General features: G+C 40.4%; 1 protein-coding gene and 1 long non-coding RNA gene across 8 annotated transcripts in view; one reads left to right on the plus strand and one right to left on the minus strand.

Moving 5' to 3' along the window:
- BNC2 (basonuclin zinc finger protein 2) overlaps positions 1 to 7,111 on the minus strand; it is a 420,003-nt gene extending 412,892 nt beyond the window's left edge. For 2 of the 5 annotated variants that reach the window (XM_081804117.1, XM_081804113.1), the window contains exon 1: positions 6,981 to 7,100. Coding sequence is in view for 4 of the 5 variants with exons in the window: in XM_081804113.1 (XP_081660239.1) it covers positions 6,981 to 6,983 (3 nt within the window). In the remaining variant the exon portion in view is untranslated. Of the gene's footprint in view, positions 1 to 6,980 lie in introns of all 5 variants that reach the window. The other 3 variants (XM_081804108.1, XM_081804111.1, XM_081804107.1) reach the window with 3 other exon arrangements.
- Positions 7,112 to 10,424: 3,313 nt separating this feature from the next.
- LOC115939409 (uncharacterized) overlaps positions 10,425 to 19,777 on the plus strand; it is a 199,233-nt gene continuing 189,880 nt past the window's right edge. For all 3 annotated transcript variants that reach the window (XR_014140264.1, XR_014140263.1, XR_014140262.1), the window contains exons 1-2: positions 10,425 to 11,043; positions 11,452 to 11,528. This is a non-coding gene — a long non-coding RNA (uncharacterized LOC115939409). The remainder of the gene's footprint in view (positions 11,044 to 11,451; positions 11,529 to 19,777) is intronic.

Here is a 19,777-nt window from a genome sequence, read left to right on the forward strand (position 1 = left end):
ATACATTCATAAGACATCATGAAAAGAGAAAGTTTTAAATACAACTATTAAAGTTAGCCTTGGCTAAAAAAAGTTGGGTCAAGTAAAAAACGATAACTTTACAGGGATTTGGTGATAATATATTTGCAAAGTTATTGGAGAGTCCCAAAGAGTTTGGTAAACTGACAAAAATTATTTAAATGAGAAAGACAAAACTGTTTTATTCAGCTTTGGTAACATAGATTTTCCTTGCTTAAAAAAATGAACTTTTGGTAAAGAGAGATGAGGTATTATAATTTACTATTTTCTATTTAAATGTTTTGAAAATTCTTAAAAAGTAATTCTATGAATCTTCTAAGATGTCAATGTAATGTTTTCCAATGCAAAATCTACAATTATTTGTCTTTATTATGACTTGAAAATGATCTGATATTCATCCTGTTTTTCCTTTACATTAAGACAACAAAGCAACTGCATTTTTAAAGAATCATGTAGCATAGGAAAATAGGCTACAATATTTTTACACAGATTTCAAAACATATACATCTATGAAATATGTTTCTTCTAGATATGTAAGAAGATAAACTGCTAATAGATCCATTCATACAATTCAGTCAGTATAAAAAATACTTAGTTCTAATATACTAGTCACAAGAAATACCACTTTTGTCCTCTGAAAGATTAAAAAATGAAAATAAGACTTTTCATTGCTGTCAAACGTATTCAATTTTCCCCTCAAATGAAGTTTAGATGAAAACAATGTGACTGACAAGCTCCAGCACAGGCAAATCTTGGCAGCCCTCAACTCTGTCTATCTCCTTGGCCTGTTAAGCAAAATTCCTTCACAAACTGTTGGTCTTTGCAATAACTCCTACAAAGCTCATTACTGCCAGCATCAGCCTATCCCCCATGTTGGGCATTTATCCCTGGGATGCATATCAACATGTGGCACATGTCCTTGACGTGCACAGAAGAGCTGCACCCCGGGACAGCAGCATGCACGACAATAGTGTCGACTCTTACTTCTTTATGGTTGCTGGGATGTGACCGAGAAATCTAATAACTGTGACAGTGGGGCCTTTCGGGTTTTCGTTGCATTTCTAGACAGTGAAGCTGCACAGACACTAATGAAAGGTTAAATGAATAGGAATAGTTGACAAGAGGTACAATAAAGGAGGAGCTTGGTAATCCACAGACACTGAGCAGAGATCCTTGGCTCAAGCAGAGAAAGGACAGCACATCGTGGAGTCACAATATTTAAAACAGCTTGCTATACACAGAGGCTTTTGTGTCTGGGTACACGTCTGGCTTTGGACTAAAAAAAAAAAAAAGGATACTGAAAAGGAATTTCAGCATGGGGCACTTTGGCAAATGTAAGGTCATAATAAGAGAAAAATGTTTTGTGTGGGTTGTTACATCTTTGTACTAAACACAAAAAAGCTGGAACTATGAACTCATGAACCACAAGTTCCAAGACAATACTGTACATTTTGACAACTATTAAATACTGTATCTAGAGAGCTGGTTTGATGTGATTCCCACTGGTAAGATATACATGCAATGACTCATTTAGCAGTTCCACATTCGGCCTTCCTTGTGGAAGAATTCCTGATACTCATCTTGGAGTTTTAAAGTCCTAGTTTTCAGTGAACATGATTTGTTACAAATATCACCAGAGCTCTCCAGCCATCTTCCATTCATTGCAAAACTTCCCAGTAGCTTACTATAAGGAAACTGAATTTATCATGCTAGCAATGTGTGAAGTACAAGGCAAATTTTTTGTAATTCCAAGTGACTGTAAAAGTAAAATGTCCTCAACTAACATTCTTAATTATTGAATTTTAAAAATTTTTTTTTTAGTTTAGTGTTCTCACTATACCTTAAGGGAAGGTCATATACCTTGGGGAACTGATTTTAAAATTATAATAGCAAAACTATTTAAACCACCAAGAAAAAAAGACGTTCCAGAATGTCAAGGGAAAAATAAAGCCAAAAACAAAAAAAACCCACGACATCGTTAGGTATCAATTTTTTTTTAAAGAAGTTATGACTCTGCTATGGCATTACCTTAAAAAATGATTATCTGTAAAATCATCCTACACATATGCATGAGTTAGGATATAGGTTCACAATAAATGGTAAAAGCATACTGAGAACAAGTTTTAAAACAAGGGAGCCTCTTTGAACAGCCAAATTAAATTATAGCTGAACTCTTGAGTGTACTGAGGATTCTAATAAGCAACAAATAAAGACTTTTATTGGCTAGCAACATAATGAGAGTTACTGTGTGAAAGATGAAAAAAAGACAAATCTGGGTAGTTTATCTCACTGGATTATGTTATTTACTTAAATGGTAAATAAGTCTGTCCAAAGTAATGCTACTAAAAACTAGTATATAAATATTAAAGAGCAATTATGATCAATGACTCTTTAATGTAAACATATTACAAATTTTAGTGGAAAGACTGCTAAACAACTGTGAAATTAAACAACAAATATTGAATTTAATACCACTTAAGTTCTATTTCTTCAAATTTAACTTACTTATTGATTCATAATATATCAGCTTTATAAATGGTTTACTATTTTATGCTTATAAACGAAGCATTTATTCTAAAGGAGTTTTCTCTCCAGAGTACGGCAGTTGTATGTAGAACTACTTCAAAACTATTATTTACAGAAAGGAGGTTGTCCTTACTGAACTGAAAGAAGGTATTCCCCTCTTCAGTGATTTGGTAGGAAGTTACTTTTAATAGAACTTTGAAGAGTGGCCTCCTAACAGAACTCCTTCAGTTGGCAAAACAACAAACAGTATTTAGCAAACCAAATCAGATTTAAAATGTATTTGGTTGCATTTTGCTTGATCTTCAAATCACATAAAAGGTAGAACCCTAGATTTCTTAGCTGACTACTTAATTGTTCTTGTAGAAAGTTCCGTTGCTTTTGTCACAGCTTAAAAAACACAAAAAAAACCCTATAGCACCTCCAAGCCTAAACATTAAGCGAGTATTCATTATCTACTCCTATTCTACAACATTCTGATTGCCAGTGATTTTTTTTTTAACCTTAAGTATATCTAATAAAATCATAAGGCTCCCTCTAGCTCTTCAGAGAGGAGTTTACTAACCAATGATCCTATGTAATTCCCATCCAAAAGAAAAGATTGGAGGCTGCCTCCCCTTCCACAAAAAATGTTTTCAACTGTTTCTTGCAAGGATGTAGATGGTAAATGAGACCATCTGCAGAGGAATTCAGAAAGCACTGCTCCTTATATCCACATTCACTTAATCTATTAATTGCTTCCAACCTAAGCTTTATATAGAAAATTCTAGAGTGAAACTTTAACCTGTTTAAACTATACATGCACCCCCAACTTAGATTTACCAAGCTAGTTAAAATTAATTTTCATCTCAAAAAACAAACAACATATATAGAATATCTACAGAAATTCAAACATGTGATCTGGTCTCAGTTCTAAAAACCTACATTTAAATGCAGAATCTTGAAATTTATTTTTTAATTATTAACAGTGTATCTGTGGAGTTACCCTAAAACAAAAGATGCTGATGGTAACTGTAGAAAACATTTACACATACCAAGTATTTACACACAACACTGGTAATGACCTTCTAATTTGTTTAATCTTTTCAGTATTGGATATTTTAGGATAGCAGTTATTTAGAAGACTATAAATAATATAGTCGAAGTACACCATTGATATTTAGTCTATCTTACAATAGCCATAAAAAGCCCCATAGTCGACTGGCAAATCATTTCAAACAAATGAATACGAAAAATGCTAAATTGAAAAAAAAAATACTAAATTGAACTCCTCACACGCATAAGAGCCATCTTTCACATACTTAATATTTACAGTGGTGCTGAACCTTAACTATAAAATGAAAAATAAAGGGAACCACTAACTTCAAGTCATCACCTATTCTGGTCTCCCTTAAAATAAGAAATATTCCCAGGAACAACAAAAAGAATAGCTCCCTCCACCCCCAACCCCCGCCCCTTTTTGAGCCAGTGTCCAATTTCTTCTTTTCTGAACAGCTGTATTATCCAACTTAAGTTGCTCTGCTAATTTCAGTCCCACAAGGACTAACTTGGAAGGCAAAAAAATACAAGAAAAGATCAATTTGCTGGGAAAGATCAAATGAGAAAACTGTGGGGACAGCACCAGGTCAGCGTGTGGAGAACTAAGCAGACCTGTTCTTCATTAACTGTGGCTCTCTGGGGATGTCACACACTACCTGTCCGTGGGTTTTATTGAACCGCCTAACCCGCCTCTCTGTTCCATTCTTCTGGGCCCAAGTGAATCATATCCTGCTGCTGACAAGTTAGCAGGGGACTGCGGCTGCAACATGAAAGTACTTTTCTTTCTTGTCTAAATCAGGCAGATTTTTGAAAAGACGACACAGCATTGACTCGTGACATGGCAAGATGAAACGAGAGGTCTGGGCCGGTCTTGGAGCTGTGCAGATAAAAGTAATCAAATGACACTCCTGGAATGCAAATTGGCATTCTTGACTGCAGCAATTGCACAACCATGAAACATCCCTGACAGCAAGCAAGATTAGGACAAAATGTTATGTAAAGCACTGAACTCAAAAACTCTCACTTGAAAATTCAAACTGTAACACTTACATTTTAATATAGCAATAGTCAGCTCTGCTTTTGTCTGCTTCTTTTTGTAATCACATATCCCTGCCTGACAGATCTCTTACATTCCAGGTAGAAGAAAAAAAAAAAATTAGGTATTGGGAAATGTATAACTGCTCTTAATATTTTCTTAATATTTATTTTTAAAAATCACAGGAGGTTGGTTCTTGTTCAAAGTTTTACATGCAAACACCACCGAACTTAATATTCTCAAGGGGGAAGAAAAGACAGTTTCAGTCGTTTCTCACAAGATACTCAAACAGAGTTCACATTCAGGTTCAGTATTATTTCCCTCAGGTGAAGATACTCTTGTACTTGGTAGAGTGATTAGCAATCTGGATTTTAAATACTCTGCTCTCCAGGAACAGAAAGAGTAGCTACAACTAAGAACTTCATTAAGGCTGAAGAGTTTAAATGAAACAGCTACAAATACAACATAAAACACAGATACTCTATAAAGGTTCACAAGGGATTTTGTGTGTGTGTAAGCCCAAAGGGTAAAAAGGAAGTTCTATTAACTTGTATGAGGTCTCACTACTCCTGACTACGTCTTCAAATCAGACACACTAAATAACAGTGCCAGAAATAAATTCCTCCAGTTAAAACATGTACGTGTGTGCACAGTTAACGTCTGAAACTGCAGTATACAAAGCAGTGGATAACAAATGGATTTAGCCACTTTTCAAAATGATTAGTATCTGGGAATAGATGTGTAGACAAACAGAATGTAGGCTGGGGGAAAGGGAAGAAAAATAATACCTACAACCGGCTTTACAGTGTTCTTAGGTAGATGCCGCTAGAAGAAAAAACCCAAGCACTAAATATCTTTAATATTTTGCTTTGACGCCTCCACTTAAAAAACAGGTTCCAACCACTGCAACTGTCCGCGAAGTACATAAAAATTAATAAGGCAGGCCACTTTAATCCTGGGTACACAGGATTATTTTATGTTATCTTTCGTACATCAGCTTTACAACAGCTTGACTCTAAGGTAAATGGGAACCACTATAAATCGCACGCTGCTTTCAAAACCACTTTAATTTCTGTCAGCGTTACTGTAACCACAGTCTTGGGCGCATGCTACTTTTGTGTGTGTGTGTGTGTGCGCGCGCGCGCGTGCCTACATCTGACAGTCGCATCTCCTACACTCCAGTTGTGACTTTGATCACTGAAACAAGAGATGTCACATTAGGGGGAAGGGAAGAGGGAAAAAACGCCAACCCGCTATCTCCCTTTTTCCTACATATTCCATCTACATGCAGAACGGTAGATCAGATCCCCAAGTGGGGGTAACAATAGCAGCTCTGGGTGGAAGCAAACTAAAGGGAAGGGAGTGGTCCAACCCCATTTCTAACAAATCACTTCCCCGAAAGCGGACAGAGCGCTCATCACCAGGAGAACTCACTGCACGCTGCCTCGCTGCGGAGAAGCCGCTCCGAGGAGAGGAGCTGGGCTCGAATCTCGCCTTCCCATCTCCTCCACCACTTGCCCTTGGAACTTTTCTTATTTAGCCTCACTACACAGGGGATTTCATTCACTTTTCTTTTTTTTTTTTAATTCTGTCCCCTCCCCGGGCCCCAAATGCCACCCTGCAGTCAATGTGTAAGTAGAACAAATGGGCTCCTTTAAAATTGCACCTCAAAAATCTCCGTCTCTCTCGGGTTTATTTTCCTGCCCTACGTTTTGCACATTCTTCATAAAGCCTCCAGAAGCACTTCCTACGTTTTCTTCATTTACAAAGGGAGGGTTGCCGAACGCGAGGGAGAGGGGAGGGGAAACGCCAAGGTGCCGGGACCCGGCGGCTGTGTCCCCGCCGCGCGGCGCACCAGCGCGCCCAGGCGCCCACGCCCAGCCGCCCGGCCCTCACTCGCCGGCAAGTTTTAAAAGTTACCGTTGTCCAAAACGCTTTGCTCTCCGCCCCGAGCTCCCTCCAGCGCTCCATTCATCCCCCGCCTCCCCTCCATTCCGTCCTCCCCTGCCCGTCCGAACTCCCTGGAGCCTCTCGCTCGCCGGCCGCGCTCACCTTTCCTCGCCCGCCGCGAGAGGGGGCGAACTTCCCGAGCCCCCCTCTCTCTCTCTCTCTCACACACACACACCTCCCACCCCGAGCTCTCGCAAACTTGGCCCAAGTTGGGGGGAAATTTCGGGAGCACGGCAGGGGCCAGGTTGGGCTGGGGTTCTCCTCTCCTGCCCGCCCTCCTCAGCGCCCCCCTCCACCTCACGCCGCCGGACTTGAGGAAAACACGGCCCCCGGGCGGCCCCAGGGGCGCGCGGGCACGGGGCTCACGTCTGACGAAGTCTAGAATAAAAAGGAAAGGAGGGTGGAAACTTCTTACCATCTCGGCATGCTGGTTGTCAAGTGCAGCCCCCGCCTCTTGGTCTCCTCTTAGCGGCCGCGCCTGGACCAGCCCCTCGGCCGCCTCTCGCTCCTTCTGTCTCGGCCTTTCTTTCCCTCCCCCTCCCGATTTCCTCCGGGCCGCCGCTCTCGCCGCCTCCGCCTCTCCCCGCCCGCCCGCCCGCCCGCGCGCGCCCTCGCCGCGGCCCCTCTGCGCTCAGGTGACTGATTTACACACGCGCCCAGGGTCGCCCTCGCTCTCCAAGTCGGAGCCTGCAGAGTTCCCCCGGCTCCTCGGGACAAAAAAGAAAAAAAAAAGAGAGAGAGAGAAAGAAAAAGGGAACGGACTGTCCCGGGTGGAGGCTGCTGCGGGGGGCGGGGGAGAGACCCTCGGACGAGGTGACCTGGGGTGGATTTGCAAGCCCCACAAGTTTCTCCTCTCTGCAAAAATGTCGTGACTACAATGTTGCTTCTCTTTTGCAAAATAGAAGTGGGTTAGTTTTGTTGTTGTTTGTCCTCAGATTTCTAGGGGTTTCGTGAGGGAGGATGTATATTTCTCGCCCCCCCCCCACGCCCTGTTACTGCTCCCCCCGCTCCTGGTGGGGATGGAAAAACAACTTTGGCGCCCCCCGGGGGGTGCGGGCGTGGAGGTGGAGGTGGCCGCCAGCGCCTAGCTGTCAAAGAGAGAATCGCCGAGGAAAGGGCGCGAACTTTATTCCGACTGCGGCAAACCGTGGCGTCGCTTTCCTTTTCGGGCACTCGCCGGTCTCTGTCCCCTTTGACCAGTTCCTCCTCCCGCACCGCCGCCGCCTCCTTTCCCCTTCCCCTTTTTCTCTTTCCGCCGCGGCTGCCCCGGCGCCCCTCGCCCCCGCCAGCCCGGGTCCTCCGCGCGCCGCTGGACAGAAGGTGAGGGAAGCGGAGGAAAACCCAGGGGACAGAAACTCGGGACAGAACGTGCTGGGCGAAAAGGCAAAAAGTTGCGCGCAGCCAGGGGGGAAAAGTTGCTGGTGGCGGCGTGTTTTGTGCCGGCCCAGACGCCGGCTTGCGGCGAGGGCTTCCTTCCCCTTCCCCTAGTCTGGGCCGCGGGCCTTGGGCTGGAGACGGCCCGGGGAGAGGAAGGGGACCGCCGCCTCCGCAGGGGAAGACGGGCCACATCTGTGGGTGACACTCAGCCGACCCGCGGAGTCGCAAAAACGCACACGCCTGCAGCTGAAGGAAATTTCTTAAATGCAGGGAAAACACTCCCGGGCCGCAAGGATGGGGGTGGGGATGGGGGCGAGTTTAATCATCATCAGCTTTCTAACGTACACTTTGTGCCAAAAACATCTCCGCGTTGTGCAGATTTATCATAGCTAGAGCAAACTTTCTGCTTTTCCGACATGGGAGGAAGGCACAGGTTTCAAGCATACTCTCTGAGCCCTGGAAATCGGAATCGTCCAGGACTTGCTTGGCAGAACAACAGGTTTGAATCATCCCTCCTTCCTTTCTTCCTTCCCCGAAGTCGAGGGGCAGAGAAACTGCCTCATTGCATCCAGAGGTCAGAATTAAATTCCTCTGAAAATATGTCGCCTTGGAATTAACATAGTTTTATTTTCTTTGATACACAGTCTGCGCTTAAGTTTAATATAAAATTTCACGATAATTGAAAAGAATATTTGGGGAGCCATGATGAGAGACTGGCCCAAGTAGCCACAGCTGTTCTGAAAATGTGATTAAGCTTATTATTCACGTGGATCCCGCTTTTTAACAGCGGGGCCACCGCACCTGCAGTTATGTGTGCTGATTGGGTCCAAATTCCTGACCGTTTTTAGGCCCTTAGAAAGCAGATTTCAACTCATTTCTGTATTTGTATGACTCTCGGCATCATCTCGGTGTGGAAAGGTTTGTCTGGTAAATGCTTCTACTATATTATTTATAGTAAATACTTTGTAGAATTCTAGGCACATGGTTCATCTGGAGTTTTCTAGTGGGAGACAGATTACTTCTCTAGAGCATAAATCAGAGTAAAGACTATCTAATGACTACCCGTATATATAAATGCATGTTATCTAAGAAGGCTCATCTTTAAATGATTTGATTAAGGTGTGGAGCATGTTCCCTTATTCTGTAAACATCACTGTAACATCATCCTATAGTTTGTAGAAACTGATTACACAAGGGATAATGACGACCAAATGTGCATTCTGAGCAACTGAGGATCATCACAAGAATTCTCCGGAAATGAGCCAAGTTCCAATGTGTTTTCCTGTATTATGGAGAGACGAGAAAAGCTAGTTGCTAATTTCAGAGTCATTACCCATACAAATCCATTCACACACTTACCGCTTTGGACAACTGACAGACCAGCAATTGCCAAACAATTGTATTCACACAGTGCATTTTTGGCTGTGCACCTACTCTGGCCAACAGCAGAAGTTATTCCACAACAAGTAACCTGTAATTTACATTCCCCTGATTGGTTCCAGAGCTGTGTGTTTTTGATGTTAGCATACAAACAATTTATGTGAGGCAAGATGTGTCTATTTGGGGTCCAGTGCCTTTCTAGAGAGTCCGCATTATAAAAAGGGGTAATGTGTTGGGCTGAAGAGCAGCCCGTGGAGAAGGTGGAAGAATTGACAGAAGCAAATATATAGAGCATTCCACAGCCTCTTATGTCCTCCAGTGGGTTTGTATGGCAATTGGAATAAAACCTTAAGTCTTTTCTGTGTCCTGCAAGATTTTAATGATCTATACCTGTTGGACTTTTCACTCTTCTATTATATTCCTCTCATGAATACGCTAAAGTCACACTGGCTTGCTTTCTGTGCGCCTTGCCAAGCTCCTTCCTGCTCTTTGCCCTGCTGTTCTTTCTACGTGGAATATTCTTCCACGTTTTCCAGTGCTTTCGTCTTACCCATCACATTTCAGCTCTAACTTCACTTCTTTAGATCCTAATTAAACTAGCTCTTTGCCCACATCCTGAAACACCCCTCACATTTTGTCCCATTACTTACTTTTCTTTATATGCCTTAGAAGTATCTGAAATTACCTTTTTAAATGCTTATTAGTTTTCTGCAACTAAAATGTAGGCTCCATGGGGCAAGAGCTGTATCTTCCTTGTTCACTTACATAGTGTCGGTCCATAAAACAGTGCCAAGCACAAAATAAACTCTTAGAAATATTGTTTGAATTAAAGAAGAAATGTCAAAATCATCACACCATATTAATGATGACCTTAGGGCCAGACAAGTTCACTCTTGTGAGTGCTAGATCTGTTCTTTTGGGGGTGGAGTAAAACCTGTTGACTTCCTGTACCAGTGATCCTCAGAGTGTGGTCTGGTGCATCCCTGTATATCCCTAATACCCTTTTAGGAGGGCCATGGGGTCAAAACTATTCTTATTATATACTGAGAAATTATTTGCCTTTCTCATTCACATTCTGTCACAAAAGTACAGCAGAGTTTCTCAAAGGCAACATGACCTGATATCCAACAAACCGAATGCAGAAGCCGAAATGAAAAATCTACCTATCTTGTTATAATCACTTTAAGGAGACTTACCAAAAAATGTAAATAAGTGCCACTCTTATTTTGTTCTGGAAAACATAATTATTTTTTCATTTTATAATATGGGTATGTATTCATTTCCTATTGCTACCATAACAAATTACCACAAATTCAGTGGCTTAAAACAACAGAAATTTATAATTCTAGAGGTCAGAAGTCTGAAATGAGTTTCACTAAGCTAAAATCAAGGTGTCTACAGGCCCGCTTTCCTTTCTGGAGACCCAGGGGGAGAATCCATTCCCTTACCTAGTCCAGCTTCTAGAGACCACCCACATTCCTTGGCTCAGGATACCATACCCTTACATCTCTAAAGCCTATGATAGATAGACGTGTCTTATCTGTATCACTCTGACATTGCCTCCTTTCACTTATACCTACCCTTGTGATTATATTAGGCCCATCTAATAATCCAGTATAGTCTGCCTATCTCAAGATCCAGCTCCACATCAACTTAATCACATCTGAACATATTCACAGGTAGTCAGGATGAGGATGTGGACCTTCATTCTGCCTACCACGGTACGTAACAAATGATTGGCCTATTATTTTAAATGAATTAATAACTAAAAATCTTCAGAGTTTAAATTTATGATACAATAAATACCAATAGCTATTGCCCACATAAACCAAAGCTCTTTGCAGTCTTCAATAATTTCTAAGAGGTCATAAGACCAGTTTGAGAATCACTGGCCTGCGCAATAGCTATTTTCCCTTCTTCCATGTCTCAAGTTAAACTAGATTGCACTAAACTGATTATGCTAGCCCTGTTTCCTTTGTTGTGATTGGTTTAAGGATGGGCATGTTACTTAGTTCTGGCTGATGAAGGATGAGGGGAAATCATTGAGGGGCTTGAAGATAAGATTTTTTCATTAAAACAAACAAAGACTGGCAAGAAGTAAATTGTCCCTGTTCTGCTCTGAATGTTAGGATGGGAGAATGTGGCACCTGAAACAGCTGCATCCACCTTGTGACCAGGCGGGAGTCCACACACTTGGGATGACAAGGTAGGAAGGTGGAAAGCACATGAGCTCTTGATTTTGTTTTTGACTTGCTGAATTAACCAACCCCAGGTGGCTTGAGACTCCTTATTATGTGATGTAATTCATCCCGTTATCATTTAGGCCACTTTAAGGTTACTTTTCTGTTACTTGCAGCTTAGAGCTTCGTAAATGTTATGGAGAAATAACAGGTCTGTGTCATGTTTTCATGCAGGAATTCCTTCCTATTATTTTCTATCAAATTTATATTTTTTTTCCAAATTCTGAGAAAGATCTGTACAGAAATCAGTAAAATGGGGAAAGCATTATAATTCTCCTTTAAGAATGAGAACTTAACAATCATTTTAGAGACATTACTAGTTCAAATGAATACAAAAGCAGGAAATGCTGACACACATAGTTGTAAGTTACTGGTGACCCTTCCAAGAAATGGTAACCATCTAACCAGTTAGTTTTGTTTTTTTTTTAGATTTTATTTATTTATTTATTTGAGACAGAGAGAATGAGAGAGACAGAGAGCACATGAGAGGGGGGAGGGTCAGAGGGAGAAGCAGGCTCCCAATGCGGGACTCGATCCCGGGACTCCAGGATCATGACCTGAGCCGAAGGCAGTCGCTTAACCAACTGAGCCACCCAGGCACCCTCTAACCAGTTAGTTTTGTTTGTAGTTATGGCTGCATTATAATTGTGTGTTCACGGCCCTGTCTGCTGCTAGTGATGAGTCATTCTTGCGAATTAAGTAAATGTAAGTTTATTTGCATAGTATATTCTATACAGTTCCTATGAGTTTTGTTCCAAGAAATACCTTGTTTTAGAAACCAAGTAAGTCCTTAAATTAAAAAATTTCAACATGTGATTTTGTGCAGTGCTGTTAATCTTGCTAGGAGATTCTAAGTTATGTTATTCAAATACTGCCCAGTATATTCGCAATGGACTACAGTTCTTTGTAAATTCTTAAACCTAAGAAATGCAAAGAGAAGGAAATAAAAATGTTATTGTGGAGGGAAAAAAATCTGAGCATAAAAAAACAACTCAATTTCAGTGTCAAAACCAAAATTAAGCCAGACAAAATATTTTCACCCTCAAAAAAATGAGTTTATGTGGAACAACATATAGGCTAATGCTCAGCTTGAGGATGCTTTCAGACTCACGATTAACAATTTGACCAATGTTAACATAAAATGAAAGAAATTTTTCTGAGTAGAAGTTAATCATGAAACAAAGATCAAGACTATCAAAGAAGGCAATAATGTATTCTAAGTTTTAAAATTTCATTTTAACAATAGTAATTTGTAAATACTAAGTATTTATTTGATCTTACAATTTTTAATGTTTTGTTTAGGATTTATCTTGATGTTTCCCTTTTTTTTTTTAGTGATTTCCATTATTAAATATCCTTATCAGGTAGGCTTAATTTTATTTAAATATATAATGTTTATTACTTAATATTATATACTTAATGTTATTTAAATATATAATCTTCTAATAAGTATATTAGTTCATAATACTAATAAACCATGCATTATTATGTTACTTTTTACAGAAAACTTGTAACCTTATCACAGAAAAAGGATTCACTATTTATGATTATAATCACTATTATTTAATATACAAGTGAAGGGTTATATAAATACAGAATAACTTATATTTGGGGAAATCTCAGGAACTTCCATTCTTCCTGAATCCAAAGATCAGTATCTGTCAGGAATTTGAAAACACAAGATCTATATTTGTCACACCAAAGTATTTCTAAATTGTTCCACCTTAGAATATTTTTCAAATTCTGCATTATTTTGTCATTATCCATTAATCATTTTGTGGATAAATGCCCCACAAATATTGATCCCAATCTTCATTCTCTTTGACTCTCAGATGCATTTGATCTTGTTTGTCAACTGCTTTCCAGAACTCTCCCCTCTGGTGGTTTCTTTCACACTCTCCTTCATCACTGCCTCTCCCCACTGCTTCACACACTCACTATTCCCCACACACATCGTGGAAGTTGCCCATAAGGTCAGACCTCCCAGCCTTTCTTCTGTCTTTATTGTGGTCTTTTTCGGTGTCTGAACCATCCCAACTGCCACATGATCTCTATAATCATTTCTGTTTCCCCCAGTTCTACTCCCTTTGCTTATATTGTCAACACAGATCTTGTAAGTTAATGCTCAACAAATAGCTTATCTTCACCTCAAACTTAACCTGACACTGAAACCATCAACAACCCTTCCTTTTTCTGTCTTTGCTGTTCTTTCACTCAAGGGTAAACCTTGTATTCATCTTTGAACCATTTTTTCCTTGCCTTCATTTTCCAAATCAAGTCATTTACAAAATCACGAAGAAGTTCCTTTCATTTACTCCTGTTTGTCCGTTCCTGCTTCCTTCATATGACCACCATTTTTTCAAGTTAACAAGTGCAACAATTTTTCAGTTATACTCCTTATATCCACCTTGCACTTTCATTCTAATCCATTTGCTGCCAGATTTTAGCTGTTTCAATTCTATTTCTATTACATGTCCCTCCCTTGCATAATAGGTGGCTAAATAAGTAACTCTTCCAAGTCACCCTGCTTTCTACCATGTTGAGCCAAATTGTAATGTTTGCTTTTCAAAGCTTACCTTTATTCAACTTTCACACTTTCTACAGTGCCTGGTACCTAGTAGTTGATCAACAAATTTGTGTTGAATGAATGACTTACCATATCTATACAATGTTTTTTCCTACATGAACCTGCTGCTCTAGTCAGATAAGGTTCCCCTCAAACATGTGTGATCATCTCTACATTTTTCTCCTGACTTTCTAACTGGATGCATACCTTCCTCTTTACCTACTCATATCTGTACCAGTTTGCTGCCACCAAAGGTCATTTGAAATTGCTCAGAAAACGAGGTACAACTACATTAAGATCATTTATGATTATAGTTAAAATTTATTATCTATTATCTACCATGTGTTAGATTCTTTATCATCTTCTTTACATATTATTGAATCTTTCCAACACACTGTAGAGTTAGACATTATCCTCCCTGCCATGTGGATAAAAAAGAGGCTTGGAAGCTTTAAGTATCTTGCCTAAGGACACACAGCATGTAAGTGTTAAAGTGAAGATTGCATCTCAGGTTTATCTTCTAGTCCTAAATACCACCCATCTTTCAAGGATTTGATCAGATGCCACATCGTTCCTGAAACCTTCCTTTATTTCTGTGGCTTTCTTTCTCCTCTGAGCTTCTACAGCATTTATAGTCTGGATCATTGATTCATCACCTAATTGCATGCTGTTTGTGCATTTATGGTTGTTTTACATCTGTCTATCTTATCTCCTTAACGAGAAAGTAAGCTCTTTGAGGACAGAAACCCTAATGATACATTCTCAACCCCTCATCAAACCTGGAAGAGTTACAGGCACATAAACAAAAGTGTTTAATGAAGTAACTTATGAAAACATCTTAGACATGAAATAATTTCAGATGAAAAGCATATTTCTGTAGGAATTAAAGTCCTCTTTTTTTTTTTTTTTTAAGATTTTATTTATTTATTTGACAGAGAGAGAGACACAGCGAGAGAGGGAACACAAGCAGGGAGAGTGGGAGAGGGAGAAGCAGGCTTCCCGCGGAGCAGAGAGCCCGATGCAGGGCTCGATCCCAGGACCTGGGATCATGACCCGAGCCGAAGGCAGACGCTTAACGACTGAGCCACCCAGGCGCCCCGGAATTAAAGTCCTCTTATCACAGATTCTAATGGTACACGTGCTTATGATAAAGTTTTGCTTCCAGTTGTGTCTGGTCACTTGAACATTAGGGCCAGGCCACTTTCTGTTGGCTTTATTGTAATTGCGTACTGTTTTGATGCATTCACTTGTTGCTTCACTCATGTAGTATGTCAGCTGCTAAAGTAGGAAGAATCTTTGTTAAAGCCTCATTGCTTCTGAGTTCTGTGGATAATTGCCATGTAATTGTGTCAAACAGAGCCCCCCTCCTTATGTATCTTTGCTCATCTCCTGTGTTCTCTGTGCTTGTGTAGCTAAAGTCATCCTTCTAGCAAGAAAATATGTATCTCATTTATGTACTACATACTTCTTGCTCCATCCATATATAACTGTTTAGCGCTTGCCCTGAAAATGCTTTAAAAGTGTGCCTGGTTAGTTAATTTTTAAGGCCCTCATTCTTGTCCTTCACATATAAGCCATTTGTCTTCTAATTTGCCTTATATAAGCAAAGGCATTTATTATTTTGCTGGACTAATGCTATTCATTTATATAAAACTATTACTCAACTTGTCTAGCCTAAAAAAATACAAGTACCCAAATTACCAACCAAAGTTAAACACCTTCCAAGTTTGGTTTTGTAGCCAAATAAAACTCACAGGAAGTAATTTACATAAAAGTCCATCAAGTCAACAAGTATGAAACTGATGGCCATTTTGATAAAGTTGATGAGATTAAAATGCTGTAGGGCTTTAGGCCAGGTGTAAAGAGGTGAAGGTTGAGCTGAAAACATGGTTTACCTAGAGAGGAAGGCCCTATTTACCTTCAGCTGAGCTACTGCATCTTCTGGGGACCAGAAAATAGGAAGTAACACTCACTGAATACCTACAAATCACTTTACCCAGATTATCTCAGTTCATTTTATCAACAACCCTGTATAAGGTAGTTATCATTCCCATTTTACAGGTAAAGAAATTAAAGCTCAGAAAGAATAAATAACTTTGCAAAGGCCCCAGGGCATAAAAATATAAAACCCAGAATTATAGCGCAAGGTACCAGTTTCCATGTCAATGCTTTGTCCGCTAATAGGCATATGTACTAATTGACCATATGGTCTCATATGCCCTGACTCTTACATCACCAACGACTTTGGGGGAAAATCCCAATCACTTAGTTACATAGCAGTAACGGGCACCCCAGCCCGTAAACAGGACTGGGCAATTGTATGGCCTTCTATCTACTTTACACATAGTTAAGTGTACCGTGCACTTTGTAGCTTTATATTGTGGTCTTCTTTTATTTCTAGATTTGTAGTGGAGAAATAGAACGTGTATGTATCTTTAGCTTAGAAGTGGTTAACATTCTTCCCTCCCAAAGATTTTAGTACAATAGGCATTGACAATGTTATTATTTAAGATTTTTTTTTTTTGAGAAGTGCCTTCTGGTATAGCAGGCAAAAGCAATCTGGTGGCTTTGTGTGATTGCTATTCACACTTGGTAATGAATAAATTCCTTTGGCTCTTTTGGAGGAGTTAGAAGGGAGTCATTGGTTCAGTAGAGTTGTGGCCTAAAAACACCAAGCCAGCTCATCAGTGCTGCTGATCTCATGCCCTTCCTCTGGCAAACCATGTGTCGGATGTGGTAGGGAAAAAAATCTCCCTTTCAGCAGCAGAATGTGTGCAAGCTACACCCTGAATTATCCCATGATGACCTTGCAAATGCAACACATGCCCTTGTGACCACAAGGCCCGACAACTGTAATTTCCTCTGCTTTTCATCAGAGCTCTTCTGCTGCCTACAGCAGACGCAGCATGTACGGTATAGCTGCTCCCTGAAGCCTAGGATACCTGCCCTCCATACTTTACTACTGCTGTGTAAAAGATTATCCAATAAGAAGCTGGCCACACTGCTTATGCAAACTCTGAGTTCATCTTCCTGGGTGAACTGAAAAGCCTAGCTAAAATGTCAGCTGTATTTGGGAGATATTACCTAATGCACTTGCTGAAGTCGTTCCAAAGATCATCATTAGGCAATTTCTTAGAGCAAACCATGGGCTAAAGAGGCACTTCCTCTGTGACATCATTCATGGGTATTTCCTTTTTTTTTTTTTTTTTAGTTTAAATTCAGTTAGGATGGGTATTTCATTTACTCAACACATATATATTTAGCACTTACTAGATGCCTGGCACTGCTCCAGGTACTGAGGATGAAGCCCTGAGCAGAATAGAAAAGGCCTGGAGTTTCCCTGAGCTTACTATCTAGTAGTGGAGATACAATGAACAAGTTAACAGATGAGAGTTCAAATGGTGACAGATGCTTTAATATCAATGAAATAGGGTGCTGTGATCCAGAAAGACTGGGAGTGGGATGTTGGTGGTGGATAACTGTGGTTGTATGTTTTACAATGGATAGTCAAAGACTTCTCGAAGGAGGTGATATTCTGCTGAGATTAGAACCATGATAAACCTTGTAAAGATCAGTGGGAAGTTCCTCCTAGGCACAGGCCCTGAGGTGGGGAAGAGGTGAGAAAGGAATTTAAAGAAGGTTAGTGCGGTTGGTGTGTCCTGAGGGAAGGGAAATAGTGGGAAGGCTTGAAGTAGGAGTGAGAGGCTAGGCAGAGAACCTGCATATGCATACTCAGTCAAAGGTTTTACTGTAAGAAGAGACCCAAAAATGTCTAGTTCTAGATGAGATGAGGTTCACCAACCAATGAATCCACTGTTGGACTGGGGCGAGGGAGGGCAAGGAGCATAGAACCTTGGGTACATGGTGGGAATCCTCAGTGATTTTTCCTTCTTCTAAGACTTATGTAGAGGCCGGAATTTCCAGTCATTGCAAATGCTGATACCAAGTTCCACAACTTGATCGCCATCACCGCCTTTGCTTTGTCATTGGTATCATTTTAAATTCCCAGCGTTTCTAAGGATTCAAATGATGGCATCCTTTTAAAAACATGATATTGGCTTATTATTTCATTTGCATTACACTCAGAGTAAAAGATGGACATGCAAGACTAGATATTACCCATAAATGCAAAGTGGCTTGACATTTAAAATAAATATCCCAAAACCCCATTAAGTATTTGCTCACCACATATTTTCTAAACCATATTGAGAAAAGCTCACTCAAACTTCTGGTACACCATTGGCCCTTACTCTGACTCTCCAAATAGCTCTCTTGAAGCCTCCCTGTGTGCCTTCATCCTCCCAGAGCTAGTGGGTATCCCCTCCAAGGAACGTTGTGTGGCCTCATCAGCAAAAAGGCAGCATACCTATGGTTTGGTACGGAGTGAACTGGGCCAGGAATCTGGGGAGAAGGCCTTTATTCCCATCATTGCCAGTCACTCTGGGATCTTGAGCTAATCAAATCGTCTCTGTACTTTAATTTATACCCATGCAAAATGGGAAAACATAATACTGTAGTGGTGCTCTAAACACGCACAGCCAAATCTGATGGGAACAAAACACTTAGGTATTTCGTTTGTTTAAAGCTCAAAGACATGACCTGGAAACCTCTAGTCACAGAGACTGGGAGCTCTTAAGGAAGCCTAACACCAAATAAGATGAGGAGAGTTTTACTCTATTTTGGATATGGGCAATCAGATCTGGCTGATGTCTCTTCCTGTGGAAGGCTGTGATAAACAGAATGTTGAGGGAAAGTTAACCAAAGGCCAGGCTCCATGAATATCACATGCAGAAAAGATAACCATTCACCTATTTATGCCCGTAATATCACATTAAAATACAGCAGAGTTTGATGTTGCTTAAACACTTTATTAAGTAGCTTAAACTCTCTCTTAAGTGGCACATTCCACAATGGAAGGTTTCATTTCAACTGCAGTTCAAGGAAGTTTATCAAATCCTAACTTTGAGTAGGCCATTGTACTCCCACTGAGGGGCAATTACAACATAGTTGCTTACAATGTAGTAGGAAGATTAGCACAGTGAGGTGAGGCAAGAAAAGTGCCATCAACAAAACTCAAATATGAATAGAAAGTCTAGGAAGACCTTTCTGGTTGGAGAAATAACTAGGAAGTGGTATTTGAAATAGCACTGGAAGATTCCAGTAGGCAGAAGGCACAAATTCCAGGTGGAGGAAAATGAATGTGCAAAGAAAGAATGTGTAAGAAGCAAGAAATACTTGTTTGAGATGGGGGAAGGGCAAGTAGGATATCCTCAGAACAGTTGATCTCAAACCTTGCTGCACGACTGAATTAACTGGGAAGATTTTAATAAAAACACAGATTTCTGGGCTCCTTCCCAGACCTTATGAATGAGAATTTTTGAGAATGGAGATCTAGATTAGCTTGCTTTTTTCCCCCCCATCCAGTTCTCCAAATGATTGTAATGTGCAACTAGTTTTGAAAATCACCGAAGTTTTACCATACTCTGAAGAACCTTGCTATGGTTGGCGGGTTGTAGAATTGTGTTTTCCAAACGTTTTCAAAATCAATTTAGTGAATTTCTTTACATAAAAAAAAAAAAAATTCCAAAATATCAGAATGCTTTGTATGATGTAAGGGTAGGAACTTTTTGTAAAAGATGTATTTCTGTT

The sequence above is a fragment of the Leptonychotes weddellii genome, chromosome 14, assembly GCF_054177405.1.
Source record: "Leptonychotes weddellii isolate Sample4059 chromosome 14, ASM5417740v2, whole genome shotgun sequence".
NCBI classification, from domain to species: Eukaryota; Metazoa; Chordata; class Mammalia; order Carnivora; family Phocidae; genus Leptonychotes; species Leptonychotes weddellii.